The sequence below is a fragment of the Prinia subflava genome, chromosome Z (genome assembly GCF_021018805.1).
Source record: "Prinia subflava isolate CZ2003 ecotype Zambia chromosome Z, Cam_Psub_1.2, whole genome shotgun sequence".
NCBI classification, from domain to species: Eukaryota; Metazoa; Chordata; class Aves; order Passeriformes; family Cisticolidae; genus Prinia; species Prinia subflava.
In genome coordinates, this window is record NC_086283.1 from 48064643 (window position 1) to 48081580 (window position 16938).

The following is a 16938-nucleotide window of genomic DNA, read 5'->3' on the forward strand; positions in this document are numbered from 1 at the left end:
TTTCTGAAAGCTAAGAAGAGCACTTGCTACACAGTGAACTTAAATATGTGTAGAGATATAAGATTTACTCCGGGGCATTCTGAACTGATTATCAGTTTAACACTTTATTTTTGTGAGTCTCTGTGCCTGCGTGTGTGTGAGTATACAGCTGACAAAGTATGGTGACCTTGTAACTTGGTCCCAAAATAAACTGTAATAAGTTGCAGTGCGAGGCACAACTGTCTAGATCTTCAGCTGCAGTCATTCCAGACAGGGAATATGTGGAGTTACATATAAAAGAACCTCAGGATTGGACCATTTCTTAAAGGTTCTTTAGTGCTGATAAAATCTGTACTAAGGTTATGATATGACTGTAAAAAAAAAAAAAGAAAAAAAAATCACAGGAGTCTGAAAGTGGGTTAGAAAACCTGAGGTGGAAAAGAGTGGTTTTTTCACTTATTCAGTAAAGTACATATTTAAGCACACATTGTTCTGTTCACTTCAGACTCTAACTTTTGAAGGTAAACAAAAGCAGGCTAGTTCTGAACTATTAGGATTGAAATAACCAGTTGCCTTTCTTGACAAAAGAATGGATGTGACACTTTGCAACCTCTGACTCCTCTGAGATATTTTACAAGGGTTTTTCTACACAAGTCAAAACTCAGCACACTTACTTACATACTGCCTAAATATTTCTTGCAGTTGATTCACTTACGAGAAATCTTTAGCAATATGTGTAAAACATTTAAAATCTACCTTCTCCACTTCCTAGATAACAATACAGGTTATATAACCTGGCACAAAAGTTTTTTTATAAAAGAAGGAAAAACCAAGAAACTTTAAATACAAACCAGCCCATATTTAAAGATCCATCAAAGCTGTGTCAGAAGTGACAAAAGACAGGAAAACAGAATCACAATGACATTCTGATCTTAATTCACATAATTTAAAGGTGGCAAGTTATGGCACACTTTCTCTTAAACTTCTGAGTCTCGTGGATCTTGACAGAATGCTGCAAAACTGTACAAAAATAGACAGTGATTAGTTACATAAAGAGTTAACTATATGGATATATACGTCTTGCTAAAGCTTTGCAAGCCAAGCTCTGCCTTACTTTTAGCTACACAAATTCACTTAAGACCAATGGGCAAGCAAGACCAAACACTGGTGAAGCTTCAATGAACATTGCAGACCAGCGCAATAAGACCAGAGATTGCTTTGACCAAAAAGCTGTATGCTTTTGCCTAAGGCGTTGAATACCTTTATGTTTGGGGCTCTGTACCTAATGCTAAACTCATGCAGGGCAGCAGGGAACAATGAATCCTGCTGTTACTTTCAGAATTTAGGTTCTTCAGATATACTGTTTATTTTATATCTGGACTTATCCTTCTCCACTTTGTGGATTTGATAGTGATGTCCACTGTGAACACTCATCGGGTTTCCAAAGATGCTTGCAAATCTGCAGAGTGAATTGTTCTGTACTGTTCCTGCACAGCTTTCACACTCTTGGTGACAGCCACTTAAGCATTTCTAGATTTGGCAGCCATACTTCTGAATGTAAAGACTTGGTCCAGGCTTATGGTGACTGTCGTCTATTTCAAGGGAGTTGGAAGTGCTCCTCTGTCTAGTGAGCAGTGCTCATGATTGATTTTTTAAAAGCACTTTTGGTGCTGGAAGACTTAGACACATAAGAAGCAGCATTTTCATAATTAGGCAGGTATTTTATCATGAAATCTTTAAACAATATTTAGAGGTCTAAATCCCTATAGAAATCTGATTATGACCTTGGTAGATATGAAAATTAAAGCAGAAACTACATATGCAAGTAGGCTGGAGGCTTGAGTACTACAATACATAATATGTAGATATTTTTGGTGGTATCAAAACAGAAGGTGAGAGGGATGGACATATTTTGGCCCATTTTGCACTTGCTGTTTTAGACAAAATCTTTCTTCAAAAAGATTAAGGATCTGTTGTGACAAAATGCTCCAGATGATAATGATCATACCAGTCACCATAGGGGAGAAGATTTTGGTTACAAATTCCAGAAAAAGATGGAATTTCTACTGTGTGCCTCTTGCAGCTAAGTCCTAGGCCATGATAGAAGACAGATGTCATTACCACCTTCATCATCACCACCACAACTGTTCCACTGGATCAGCCCTTGAAGGTCACTTAAGCAAGGCAAAGCTTCAAGAGTAAAACTTCAGTGGCATGTCCTATCAAGGCCTCAAGGTGTTCAGTAGCTGCAGGCCTTAGCCAGAGATCTGTAGGCAGTAAAGAGAATTTACAACCAAACCTGTAAGCATACATAATTTAGCTACCATCATAAGGGTATTAATTGCTGAGTGTATATTTTGAGACTATAGACTCGGTATACAGGCATCAAAAATGACATGACTAAACCACATCTATTTTGCATGCAGGTTTAAACTGCAGCTCATCAGGAATACAAACTGGTTGAAGGCAAATCTAAGCATGACAGAGAAGGAAAAAAAACACCCCAATCTATGAGCCTGTCCCTCATGTATGCGTCACTGCACGGCATTGTCTAGAGCAGGGCTCTGCAGAAAAATCGTTCTGGGGTCTTTTTAGGACACAGCACTACTACGTGCAAAACCGTGTGTGTGGTGGGGTTTTGTTTTTGTTTTTTTTTTCCGGGGAATTGTGTGTGGAATCAGGTGCTCACGTTCCAGCTCTTCAGTGACAACCCTGGAGAAAGCATACGACACTCAGGCCTGGGAAGACACTTTCTGACGCCTGCTACCCGGCCTTGCAAAACGCAGCAGCCGCGGCTGCTGCAGCTTTAGCTGCTTGAGAGAGGAGGCCGTAGTTGCCGTTCCTTCCTCCTCACAAGTCGCTTCCAGGTGTGTTTACCGTACGTTCCAAAACGTGCAGAACGCAGGCGGCACAGCCGCCCTGTGAAGCCAGGACAAAACGCCCCGCCGAACACAAGCGTGGCAATACAACAGAGCATTTAACGACCAGGTCCTGAAGCGTTCTTCTTGCGAGTGGAGAACACCCTGTCCCTGTCACCGCTTCTTCGAGTAAAGGCGGAGTTCCTTCAGTAAAGCGGAAAAAAAACCAAAACAAAAAACCCAGAAAAAAGGGGAAAAAAAGAAAAAAAAAAAAAAGAAGGCGTAACAAAAGTTAAATCACGTAGCATTCGGCGACTGTATCAGGGCACGCTACGCGTGCCCAGCGGCACCGGGAGCTGGGGGAAGCCGTCGGGCGGCCGGGGCTGCCCCGGCGGTGCCGCCTCGGCGCCTCCCGGGTGCAGGAGCGTGAGCGCGGGCCTGGCCCGGCCCGGGCACGACGCGGCCTGCGGAGCCGGGGGCAGGCGAGAGCGCCCCGCCCTCGAGGCAGGCAGCGCAGGGGCAATTCCCCCGCTCGTCCCCGCCGCCGACCCACGAGGGCAGCGGCGACGCCGCACCCTCCTTTTTAAGGCGACGCTGCCCCTCATTAGCGCCCGTCCCCGGCAGTGCCCGCGGGCGGAGCGCGAGGCGGGGTCCCCCGCCGCCCCCGCTCCCGCCGCGCCACCGCCCCGCGCGGAGGAGGAGGAGGCGGCGGCAGCGGCGGCGGCGGCGACAGCCGACACCGGCCCCACGTTACTTTGATTGACGGCTGAACAAATGTTTCCCCTGTTCGAACGCCGGCGCCGCGGAACGCCGGCGATCTGCGGGCCCCGCCTCGGGCGGCGGGCGAGCGGGGGCGGGGAGCCGGCGGAGAGCCTCCTGATTGGTTGCGGGCCTGCCTCGCGTCAGGTCCCCACGTGGGGGAGCGTGCGGGGCGGCCCCTCTGCCCGGCTCCGCGCGCCCATTTGTCAGCGGCGAAGTGATGGGCATTAGTGCCGGGCGGCGATTAATGGCAGCCCGCCGCCCATTGGTCGCCGCCGCCGCCCTTCATGGGCGGGGCGCGGGGGGAGCGGCTGACGGCGTCGCGGTGCTTGATGGGAGAAGTAGTCCCCGGAGCGGCTGCATGCGCCAGGTTTGGCGTCGGGAAGACTGCGACTCCCAGGGTGCCGCGCGGCGGCGGCCTTCCGGCTGCTGTGAATATGTATCAGAATGTTAATGACGAGCCGCTGCTAAATTTGGTCAAAGGAGTCACTTCGGCAGAGCGTGCTGTGGGAGCGGCGGCCGGGCTGGATCGGGCTGGGCAGGACACGGCTGGGCTGGGCCGGACCGCGCTGCGCTGACGAGCCGAGCACGGGGCTGCGCTCTGCGCGTCCCCGCCACCACCTCCTCCACTTCCCGGAGTTTCGAAAGGCGCGGAGGGAAAAAGAGAGGGGGGAAAAAAAAAAAAAAAAGAGAGACATAAATAAAGCTGCCCGGACCGTACCGTATTTTTTAAATCTTTCTCGCTCTCTTTTTTTTTTTTTCTTTTTTTCTTTTTTTTTTTTTTTAATTTAAAAAAAGAAAAGGCGGTCGAGCAGCACTAGCGGGGAGATGCGGTGCGGGCGGTAGCAGCGAGGACCGGACCGCCGCACAAAAGGGCACCACACCGCACGCACCCCCGCCGCGGCAGCGGAGCAGCCGCCGGCCGCCGCAGCCACCGTCCCCGCCGGAGCTCCGCGCCCCGCTCCGCCCGGCGCCGGGAGAGCCGCCGGCAGCAGCAGTAAAAGTTTTCGGGAGGGGAGGAAAACTGCCGGCGGGGGGAATCTCCGGTGGAGCGCGCGCCGGCGCCGGCGGAGGGGCTTTCCCCGCCCTCCTCCACCTCGCCCTCCGCCGCACCGGGCTCGCAGCCCGCCGGAGCCCGTGGAGCGGCGGCGGCGCTCGGGAGAACCGGCCGGCGTCGCCCGCTGACCGCCCCCGGGGGATGTGGCAGCGGCCCCCGAGCGTCGCGGACGCCGCCGCCGTCGCGCCTCGCTGCTGCCGGCGGTGCCCCGCCAGCCCCGGGGCGGCGGGGCCGGGGCGTCCCTGCCCTCCGTCTCCGCCGCCGAGCCTGCAGCCCTGATCCCCGCCGCTCCGGCCGCCAGCGCCCCCCGAAGCGGTGTGGATGATTCGCGACCTGAGCAAGATGTACCCGCAGACCCGGCACCCGGTGAGTGGCGGCGGCGGCCCCGCGGGCAGCGCTCCGGCGCGGGCACCGCGGAGTTGTAGCCATTTTCTTATTGTTGTCCGCCGCGCCGCCGCCGCCGCCTCCCCAGGTCGGGGTTGGCTTGTTTGAGTTACCCTCGCCCGGTGCGCGGCGGTCCCGACGCCAGCCCCGCGTCCCGCGGCTGCGGCCGGTGCGGAGGGTCCGAGCAGGCGACATCTCTTCCAGCGGCGGTCCCGCACTGCCGGCGGATACGTCGGGGCAGCGTCTCGGGGCGCTTGGGGCATCGCGCCTCCGCCCGCGAACGAACGGGGACCTGGGGGGCTGCGCCTCGGCGGAGGCCGGGTGCCAGAGCCACGGCGGCGGGCGGGAGGTGGTGACCGGGTGAGAGGGGGCGATTAAAAGACCTGCTGTTCCTTGCTTGCAGGCTCCTCACCAGCCAGCTCAGCCCTTTAAATTCACCATTTCAGAATCCTGCGATCGGATTAAGGAGGAGTTTCAGTTTTTGCAGGCTCAGTACCACAGGTAAAACTGCCTACTTTCCCCGAGCCCCGCGCGGTTTTTCCTCTCGCCCTTTTCAGTGCCGCGCCCGGAGAGGCGGCGGGGAGGGGGCTCGGGACTCCTGGCGGAACCCGGGAGCGGGGCGGACTCACCCCAGACAGACTCTCCTCGCTGGCTCCTCCACGTCCTGCTCCGCTCCCGGCCCTGGGAACGAGGGGCTCCCGTGAGCCCCGAGCCCAGCGGTGCGAGCGGATTTTCTTGTCTTCCCCACATTCCGTTTTTGGTTGTCCATTTATTTTTTTTTTAATAATTCTTTTGTTTCTTTTGGTCTTTTTGTTTACTTTTGGGTGCGGAGTGGGGGAGGGCGAGTGTTGACAGAAAAATATGTGTCTGGTTGGGCTCGTCCTCTGCTTTTCTTCGAAATGCCGCTCAGGACAGGCATCTTGTCTTGGCTCGGCCCCCTCGCGCCTTTCATTGACATGTCAAGTGCTGATAACCTGGAAGTGAGGCGGCGAGCTATTTCATTATCCTTCAGTGGAACAGTGCTGTGTCCTCAAAGTGACAAGTGACTTCTGGCAGGCTTGTTTAGCGGGCTTCTGAAAACATAATAAACATTGGAGGTGTTAGTATTTACCCTGGCATTCATTAAAGTACGTGCAGTATTTTACTTGCAGTTCTGTCATCAGTAATAGCAAAGAGCGAAAATTCTAATCCACAAGTTTTTCTTCTTGAAGCAGTAATGTGCATTTGATTCTTCTGTGAGCTGAGTAGAAGAAAGAGGTGTTTCTAAAACACCTAAATAAAAACTCTGAAACCCAAATTACATTTTTATTAGTAGCTTCTCAAGCTTGACTGTTAAAGATATGTACCTCTGTGTGCTTCTTCTGTGAACCAATGTTGGTGTTTAGTTTTTTAATCAGAAAAATAATCTTCTCTGTATACCACATGTATGTATGCAGTTCTTTTAGGAAATTAGGATGTTGCATAGTATCCCTTGAAAATGGAGAAGTGTAAACCCCCATCCTGAACTCCCAAGCAAGAGCTGGAATACACATTTATATTTGGGTAGTGGAGAAATGTTTGGAAAAGGGAGCAGCCGGTGCTCAGGAGAATGTCACTTTAGTGTTATGAAGTACCCATGCTTTTTCCTTTTTGTCTCTTGAACAGTTTAAAGCTAGAATGTGAAAAACTGGCCAGTGAGAAGACAGAGATGCAGCGACATTATGTCATGGTAAGCAAGCTGCATAACAAATTCAAAATGTCTATTCGCCTGGTATACTGAGACTGACATACATTTGGATTGCTGGAGGCAAACAGGAATATTGTAGTAGCACTGCAGTTGTTGAGGTTGCATCAGTGCTTCCATTATAAATCAGTAGTTTCTGGGGTCTTTTAACTTGTTTGTAGCAGTCAGTGTCTGTGTGAAACTGGCTCTTTAACCTTTTAAGCAATTGACGATGTTTCTTCCAAATGGTAGCGAATCACTTGTCAGCCCTTTCATGCTGTGTGCCGCTTCCGTAGTGTACCTGAGGATGATGTTTCCACTTTTTTCACTTTTGCAGACTTGTTGCAATGGTCGTATCTCTGTAAAATGGTTCAGGATAGTATTTTTTTCCAATGATACGCGTGAGACAAAATTGTACATAAGCGCATGCAAATCCAAAGCCTACTTCCTAGAAGAACTGTTGCTCTTTGGCGGCTGAATCATTATTTCATTAAATTGAGATTGTCAGGGATCTCAGCTGTGAAAGGGATTTCCTCAGTTGTTGTGGTCTGCATGGTTAAATAATGTGCATAGAAAGCCATCTCTAAATAGATAACTGTGTGATAGATCATGATAACTCTAGAGGAGCTCCTGCTATCTCTTCTCCTGTATGTCTCTGAAGGATTAGCTGTTTTCCATATGCACATGACAAGTAATATTCTTGTATACACAAAAAAATAAATAACCTAAAAAAAATCTTAAAAGCACAAGCAAATTGTAAGTCTTGCAGTTGTCATAAGCCTAAGTCTTAGAGATTTTTTGGTATTAATATTACACGCTGAGCAGAGTTCCCTGCAGTACTTGGGCACAGCAGGACGTACTTAGATTGGTGTGTCTGCTCTGGCCCTAAATTTCCATGCTCTTTCCCTTTTTCTTTAATTCCTGCAATTTAATTACAGGACTTTTTTCGTGTTCTTTTTTTTAAAATTTAAAATATTGAATAATTGGTCCGTTAGATGTTGCTGATTTATATGTTCATATGTTTGAAGCACTTTGGGTGTTTTTTGGCATGTTTTATGTGTGCTAGTGAATAGACTCTTATTCATTTCTGCTTCTAATCCTTGACTCTAGTTGTGATTATTTTTTATTATTTTTTGTTATCTGTTTTTGCCTTGTTTTACAGCTGTAAATGTAAAAAAATTCTAAAATTCTTTGTAAATGTGACATGAAACAATGTAGAGAAAGCAAAAAAAATAGTTTATTCTGAAATGCGGTCTTTGCAATTCCATGAACTATTCAAGGCAAAAAAAAAAAAGTGTGTAGGACTGTATATGTTTGTACAGATCATGTTTCAGTCAAAGTCAATTTCAAAATAGTTTTCACAATTGCAAGGTCTAATAGAGTAATTTTCCTTTTTCTTAGTATTACGAGATGTCCTATGGGCTGAATATAGAGATGCATAAACAGGTAGGTAGATAATTTGTTTTGTTGTAAGAATGGTCTGTATAATTTTTCCCATCAATCTTAAAACAGATATGTATTCTGTGTGACTTGCCTTAATTGCATGCTTGAATGCATCAGAATTTTTTTCTTTTCACCTGGCCCTGAATCTTTTGTCTCATGTTTTTTATGCAGACTCTTTGTAGGTTATGGTCTTGTCTGCCAATTGTGTATTATTTGCTTGACTTTCCACATGCTATTTTCACACATGCAGGCACTGCTATACTCCACAGGGAGAGTCTCTGTGAGTATGGATGGGTTTGTGGGTTGTATCTTCCTTTCAGTCTGGTCCCAAACATTTGGGGTTTACTTTTAGGGATGCTAGCTATATCATGAATGTGTATTGGGAAAAGGAGCGTGTGGAAAAAGTGGGTTTTTGGTTAACCTGGGCTGATTTAAGCTGGAGCTACAAATGCAGTTTGTTATAGCCATGTCGATGTTTCTCTCAGGCTACTTACTTGGACTTCTGTCCAGAACCAATGTGTTAGTGTCTTAAACACAAAGGAGTAAATGAGCTTTCTGTGATGGTGTAAATGTAGATTCATAAAATGGTTCGGGTTGAAGGGGACCTTAAATATCGTCCGGTTCCACAGCACCCTGCCATAGGCAGGGAACCTTCCACTAGATCAGGTTACTCAAAGCCCTATTCAGCCTGGCCTTGAGCATTGCCAGGCATGGGGCATCCTCAGCCCCCCCAGTTCCAGTGCCTCACCATCCTCACAGTAAAGAATTTATCATAATATCTAACTAAACCTGCCATGTTTTCAGTTTAAGGCCATTTCCCTTTGTCCTATAACTACATGTGAAAGGCCCTTTACAGCTCTCTCTGTAGTCTCTATCCCCTCTAGATACTGGAGGGCTGCTACCGGTTCTGTGCCTTGAGCTCTATTACTTAGGCCAAGATTAGCAAGAGATTAGTCAGCTGGAGCATGCTAGTGTAAATTAGAGTTTCTTATTTGATAATGTGTGTTTTTTAACCTTCTCTAGAGGAGAATGAATTAAACATCTGACCTCTTTTCCAGTGAGGGAACTTCTTATGTAGTGGAGTTTAATACTGGCAACTCGTTTTAGCAAATGGTTGAGCAATTTGCCAGTGTTGCTGGGGAGTGTAAGCTACAGAAATAAAGGAAGTATTGGATGGGAGAAGAAAGATCACCTGAAAATTGGTTTGTATGCACTTCTGTTCAAAGTTAGGGATTTGAAACTTCTCTGGGTTTGGAAATAGGATTTTTTTATCTTGTTGTCAGCAGTCATAGAGCTCAAAAGTTTTTTTCATGTTGTTTATTATATTTTGTATTCCATTAGCATCTCAGTGCCACAGAACTGATTAAGGCCATTTTTGCTAGATGGTATATGTATGAAGACACTGGGATTTCCCACCTCAAAGCATTTTGCATCTACAGCTTTAAACTTATAGAATCTTGTACATACAAGTTATTTCACAGACAAGGTGTTTTGGATTCTCCTATGGGTCGTTCTCACAGGTACTATAAGACTCAACAAATGCATTTAACAAATGGCTGACAGGAAGAGGCAGTGATTGCAGCAGATCAGATTGTATGCACATGCTGACTCTCTGGACCTGATCCTTGGTGGGTGTGCTGGTGGAAAGATTGATCATTGACTCTAAGGGGCGCTGAGTCTGTTCTCAAATAAATATACAGATTGTTTCAGGTCCCATTAGAGTAAAACAAAAACCAAAATAAAACCAAACAAACCCTTAATCAGTAAAGCTGTAGATATGGAAACAATTCACAAAGACCAGTGTCTTTACAGGCCACCTATGTAGCAAATTCCTACAGACATTTGAAAGCAAGCATTGCAGTCAAACTTGTTTATATTTCTAGATACTTTGTTTTTACAGCAGTACTTTAGACGTACACTGACTGCACAAAATTCTTTGCAACAAAATCAGCTTGCAAGTGCAGTGTGTAATAAAATTGTATTAAGCAAGGTAAAAAACCTCACAGCAAAAGACTTTTAACTTTTAATTTCTAAATGCTTTACTTCAGAAATTTTATACATTTAAGGTGATGGAGTCATCAATGATACTCTGCAGAAATTAAAAATATAGTGACAACTAAGTGTGGAGATTACAAAGGACTGGGTTTTAATTGAACACCTTTTTTCCATCACCATTCAGTCTATTCAAGTTTTATGTATTGTACTCTCATGCAAAACACTTAAATATTTTGTCAGACAATGAATCAAATTAGTTGCGGCTAAGAAACTCGTTCACTCTCATTCTTAAATCTGATATCAATTTCCTGTCTTTCATATCTCCCTTTCTATTGACACAGTGTTATATTTTTCCTTTCTCCTCTTGCCTCAGCAAATGCAAAATATTACCATTTTCCATTATGATCACAGTATTACGGTTCAGTTTGGTATTTGTATAGATGGCATTGTTTGCTTCGTTTGATGTGTGCAAAGCTTTTTTAGTCTACCACCTTAAATTCCCTTTTCCTCCTCTCCCATCTTTGAATTTCACTCGGCTGAAATTGAGCGATTCACCCTTTTTTATTTTCCTTCTCCCTTGCCCCCCCCAGCTTTCTAAATTCAATCATATAAAAATCCTGAGGGCAGTTTATCACATTATGAAATACAGACAGCCCTGCAAACCACCTACTTATTATATTTTCTTTCTTTTTTTCACTTTAGCACAGAGGCATATCTGTCTTTATTTGTTTTTCTGGGCAGACAGCCTTGGTTCCTCTCAGGTTCTTTTCCAGATGTACTCAATGGATGCCCTTGTAATGGAAAGCAGGCAATAATGCGGTGAAGTTGCCCTTCGGCGTAATTGGGCCTAGTTCTCAAGATCAGGTTAGGCTTATTCACTTATTAGATTTGCGTCTCAAAGGGTTCAAGAGCAGGACTCCCTAGAGTCCTTGGAAGTACCCTAGTAATTGGTGGCCCTGATATTTGAAACCTTTGTGTATTTTTCTGTTAAAGCTTCTGTTCTTCTTGGCTGCTTCCAGCCACAGAGTATTTATTTTTAGAGAAATTTTTCACTGGAACAGAAAATGATGTGATAGAGTCATGACTCTGTGACTTAGCAAATTGATAAAAGGATAAACGTGCAGAAAGCAGCAGTAGTGAGTGTGCCTGTGTGGCTGGGGGTAGAGAGGGGGGAAGAGCATCTCTTTTCCCACCCCTTGTGTGATGCTCATCATCAGTCATCCTGTGTTGATTTTGATAGAAGACTATTAAAGTGAAACCTATGGGGAATTTGTCATTCTGAAAGGAAAGCTAATGTAATTAGTACCAATTAAAGTACATTTAGTAAATTGGATTTAATCTTAATTAAGCCTGCATAATGTTGCCAATTTTTAACAATTATGTTTGAGAACATAATTAATTTAAATTTTGGTAACTGAGTAAATAGCATTAGACTGGTAGAATTAGTCATTGGTATTTTTTTAAAAGACAAGTGTAGGGTATGTTGTCATATGTGATGTTATAGCCTAATATATTAAGCTCATTTTTGATATTCTGTATTAGGATCAATAGAGCTTCAAAATTGAAACATTCTAGGAAAAAAAAGATACTGGATTAGGAATTTTTGGGTTGCATAATAAACAGATATGTCCCTACTATTTTAAATTTTAATATTAGTATACACTTGAGTGTGGCCTAAAGATGCCCATTTCTTACTAAGTTGCTTTTTAAAACATTTTTAAGAGGCTCAATTGATTGTTCATGAATGAATAGTTAATTCACTGGTCTGTGTTTCTAACATACTGTTGGTACTTGGAGGTGGTCATTTGGTTTAATTTCTGAAATTAGACTGTTTTAACGTTATGGTAAACAGTTTATTTAAATTGCTGTAATCAAACACGCTTGCTGAATGTTTAATTGAGAATTGTAATTATTGCTTAAAATAAGTGTCTGTATTTGGCTATAGACAAGAGATATTTGTGAATGGATCTGATGGAAAGTATAACTAAGATGCGGCATTCATTTTTTATTTTATGTTTCTTTGGAGGTGTCAATACATAAATTCTTTCTCACACTCTTTGCCTAGACCATCATCTTTAAACTAATTCATGTGCTAGAATGTTGAATTTCAGCATTTTTGGAAGAAAAATTTAGGTCTTCTATGAAGCCGAGTATTAAAAAATAAATGAAATCACTTTTTAAGATCACAGGGAAAAAAAATCAGTCCAATCCATGTAAATTTTATTACAAGACTTGGGCAGCAACCATTTGAGTGCTGCTAAAATATTAATTGGATAGAAATGAAAGGGTTCTGCTAGCTGATAGGATATCATAATCGTAGCTGCAGTAGTCGATGGTAAATGATGATAAATGGCATTAGGAACCTTTTAGCAAGCTGTAATAACTACGAGGAGGGAAGCAGTATGGATTTGCATTATATCTGATACCCTCTAGTACCAAGTGGATTGCCAATACTGCTTGTTTAGCATTTTCTAAGGGCAATAGGATATTGATTTCTGTCTTACAAGGAATAGCTCTATTTTCACCATTGAAAAGTATTGCAGGTTGTTAAGAAGAAATTGACTTGAAGAGGCCTGACTGCTGCCCATCATGGAGCAAATAAAGCAAAACTGCCGAAGCATGGTGGAGCAGTGAGATGGGGCCCTCAGCAATTTGTTGCTATTAATTTACCATGCTCGACAGCAAATCAATTGGCATCTACTTCATCTGCTGGAGAAAATGCTGTCCAGGGCAGATAAAAGGCCCTGTGTGGTACAGGGAATAGACTGGATTGGCCAAACGGAGGCTGCAGTTAATGTGTAAATAAGTGAAATCAAGGCCACTGTTGCCGAGAAAGCTGTTTTTAATTAGGTTAGGGCTTTATAGTGAGCTATTTAAGAAAGTAGTATGGAGAGTAAGGGGAGATTTATTGCTGACTGAGTTAATATATGGGCTCTATGACATCCCAGCCTTTACTCAGCTTGCTTCTTGAGACTTAGTAAATTATTTTCCTATGGGGCTAAAGATGGGAATCAATTTGTTTAATTTAGGGCAGAATTTTGACTGTTTTTCATCTTCATGGTGATAAGACACATATGTCACAGAGAAATGTTTTTTTATATGCTCTACCTGTGCAACAGAAAAATATACTCTTCCTTGTCCTCTTTATTTTTGGGGAACAACCTGGGCTTGGCATGAATGCATGTGCGTGGATGTGTGGTCTTTTTTTTGACACATTCAGTAGCTGAGTGTATGTTGTCTTGCGTTTGAAAAATAGCTGAAAAGCCAGCTAAAATTATACTGGCTGAATTTGTTCTCTATTGTAAACAGTAGGAAAGATTTAATAGAGATACAGGCAGTGGGTAGTCAGAACTAAACGGAAAAACTTCAAAATAAGAGAGATTAGAAGTGAAATTTTGAAGACTGCAGCTCACGCAGTACTGTTAAGCAGGAAGAGAAAAACAAGTGGCATTTTGATTAAAGTCACAAAATGTAAAAAATAGGCTGTCAAATCAGTTTGACAACTGAGGCTTGTTTGTCCCAGTTTTAGGTTATTTAGCCTCTGAAGCCAGGAGAAAAGCTTAGAAGCTTATGAAAAGTTAGAAAATCTTGTTATTCTGGAGTTAAACCAGAAACCTTTTACTTGGTAATAACTGCTAAGTTCTATAACAGGGTTCTGTACTTTCTTTTCTTCACAGCTGTTAGGAAGGCAGCTGTTCTGTGGAAAGGTCCTGGTAATTGCTGGGAAGTTTGTTGTTTCTGCTACTCCATGAGTTACTGTTGAAATAACCTTTCTCCTTGAAACGGCAGAATAGCATACAGAACAAGAACTTCCATATCATCCAGGTTTGACTGTTCATGAGCAAAGGAAAGTGTCATTTTCTCCCACTTGTTTAGGCAAATTCAGACAGATGCTTGAGACACAGGAAGTAGCACAAAACATGCTGAGCAAACGTTTAAATTAAGACATATGCTCTGTTTTGACTGGCAAAAGGCTGTGCTCTACAGTGCTTAAAAATAAAAGCATTTTTCTGTCTTTGAAAGATACTAATTACTATGATTCTGCCTCACTGACTGTATTAGTTTATGGACTGACTTGCAGTTACAGAGGAGGCCAGTGGTGACACTGGGATTATAGTCACCTAACAGTTTCCCTTATAAAAAAAATCTCTGCATTTAAATTTTTTTTTATTTTAAGGAAAGGAACTTGCAGTAAAGGAGAGTGTTCCAGTGAGAACCCCCAGCCCCTCTGTGGGGTTCTGTCTCCAGTAGAGGAGAGGGAAGGCAGAGGGAGGGAGAAAGGTGATGTGCACCTTTGCAGTGAGAAGCTCCCCTCCTGCCTGGCATCATTGCTCTTTGGGTTGTCCGGTGCTCTTTTGGGTTGTATGCCTGGAAATAGGACACAGGCATAAGGCTCCTTCTGAACAATCAGGACTTACTATCCACCAAGACAGACAAACTGCATCACCATTTTGTGTACAGCTTTTGCACCATTTTGTGAAGTGAGATTTGCTGTCCTTCTAGGGGCAAAAAAGAAGTGCTGAGGTCATTCAGCACACGAAAAAACCCATTAATTAGCAGATAGGTTTCAGAGTGAAATATTGCTTTGCTGGGATGCCCAGGATTTGCAGCATTTGTGTAAACTTGATCCTGCACTATTGTGTGTGCATTGTAGTACAGGTTTTAGTTATACACTTGCTGATCTCATTACCAGTTTTCTAGAGGAGTGCTTTCATTGTGCAAAATAGACATTAGGAAAGTGAAATTAAGAGTGCAGACCTGATTGTAAAGCTGGTTTAAAAGTGTTTGGCTGCTTGTCTCAGTTAAGGAAATAACTTCAAATATAAGGATTCAGGCATGTGAAATAATTGCCATTTTAGGTAAGCTCCTTAAAATCCTAGTTTTGATTTAAGTTACAAAATATTAAGGGGATGCTTACACTGGTCAATCACATTGAATATTGTAGACTTGGTGCATTAAAACTGGTGAAAAAAATTTAACATCGAGGCTGTCAGACATGGAGAATTTAGAGTTAGCAATTTGGTCTTGCTTTTTTTTCTCTTTCTTTTATGGATAATTGTAGGTACTGTTTAAGGATGTAATAGATAATTTGACTTATCAAAAATGTAGGTCAGTTTGTGAATAGTGCCATTGTAATTGTTAAAAAGTTACCTTTGTGGTCTGCTGATTGTGTACATCTTGTCATTGACTTTCAGAAAACCTGTTTAGCCACAAGGTGCAGCAGGAGCAGAACAGAGATCATAATGTGAAATGTGGGCTATATAAAATGATACTTGCATTAACTAGCAGGTGACAAAATGTATCTGGAAGCTGAACCTACCTACAGTCAAGAAATGCTGTTCTATGTGAGAAATTGAATGTTCAAGTTAAAAATTAATCTGTATTTTAAAAAGCAAAAATATTGATTGATTTTAGGCATATCTATTTGTCTTGCTGTTTATCTGTGCTCTTACGGGTTTTGTATTGGCTCAAGGTAATAGTTTTACAGTTCCAGTGGTACCTAGTGGAAAATGTCTCTGCCTCTATGGCTGGGGGCGTGGAACTAGATGAACTTTAAGATCTCTTCTAAGCCAATCTATTCTGTGATTCTACTTCAAGCAGTTCTCTAAATTTTTTCCCCGATAACTCTTTGTCTTAGTGGTGACACGAACTCTGTAGTTCAATGTAGCAGAAATGGTGTTGGAGTGATGTCAACAGCAGGTGTCCATATTTCTTTTGTTTAAATAATAATTTTTAAATATAACTGAAATATGTCACAAATTACAAATAGAACTGTAAATAGTGATTTCTTGCCTGTGTGGATAGGATTTAGACATAAAAATTGTCTTTCTTAGCCCAGGACAAGTACATAATGCTCTGGTATTGAACATAACACTGTGGTGTTATGGCTGAGACACTTAAATGTGCAGATGTCAGGCAAGTCAAAGTTATAGTCCCCGTAGTAAACTTGAACTGGTCTCTTTATGGTTATGTAGCTGTATGATATGCTATATTGCCAACTCCAAATATTACATGCCAGTCACTGGAATACCATGAGATTGGCCAAAAATTAATCATGAGAGAACCACAATAAGTTTAGAGTTCTTTTTACTTCCATTCTAATTTTAAGCTGCCATGTCTCATGCTTTTTAGATTTCTCTCTTCTTTCTTCCATAATTGGTAGGTTTTTTGTTGTTGTTGGTTGTGGGTGGTTTGTTGTGGTGGTTTTTTTTTTTTGTTTTTTTGGGGTTTTTTTGGTTTTTTTCTTTTTTTCCGTGTAAGGAGTAAAACATACCAAGATTCAGGATAAAGTCAATGGAGCTGAGTATGAGATACAGGTGATAATTTTTTCATAATTTTCTGCTCTCAGAAAATGTGTGAGGTTTACTTGTCTAAAGAAAAATGGTACTAAACTGGAAATATATAAAGAATCTTTCTGGAACTACTTGTTAAGTTTTTGTGTCATAAGGTGGCAGAGATGTGGTGGTCACAGTTCTTCATGTGTTAGAAGGAAACAGAGAGCATAGTTTTGAGTGGCGATCTTCTAAGTTGGCCTCTCCTTTGGTCTATTTAAATAGCTTCTCTGCAGAACCTTACACAGCCAGAGGTTTTTGACATTTGCTGCATGAAATTCAAATTCTTCAAAGGAGAAAAACTTTTCACCGTTATGTTTGGGATGTGAAACATTGGCAGTGAGAATATGTGCTTTTCTTTTTTCTTGTGTTTGCTTAAAAAACCTTGGCGGAACACCTCACAATTGAGCAGAAGTAAAAGTTTGTTCC

At 43.1% G+C, this 16938-nt stretch overlaps 1 protein-coding gene across 2 annotated transcripts in view; it reads left to right on the forward strand.

The window, feature by feature from the left end:
* The first annotated feature begins 4880 nt into the window (after window positions 1-4880).
* LOC134563900 (transducin-like enhancer protein 4) overlaps window positions 4881-16938 on the forward strand; it is a 98152-nt gene continuing 86094 nt past the window's right edge. For both annotated transcript variants that reach the window (XM_063422314.1, XM_063422315.1), the window contains exons 1-4: window positions 4881-5019; window positions 5441-5538; window positions 6682-6745; window positions 8141-8185. In XM_063422314.1, the coding sequence (XP_063278384.1) occupies window positions 4975-5019; window positions 5441-5538; window positions 6682-6745; window positions 8141-8185 (252 nt within the window). In that variant the 5' untranslated portion in view covers window positions 4881-4974. The remainder of the gene's footprint in view (window positions 5020-5440; window positions 5539-6681; window positions 6746-8140; window positions 8186-16938) is intronic.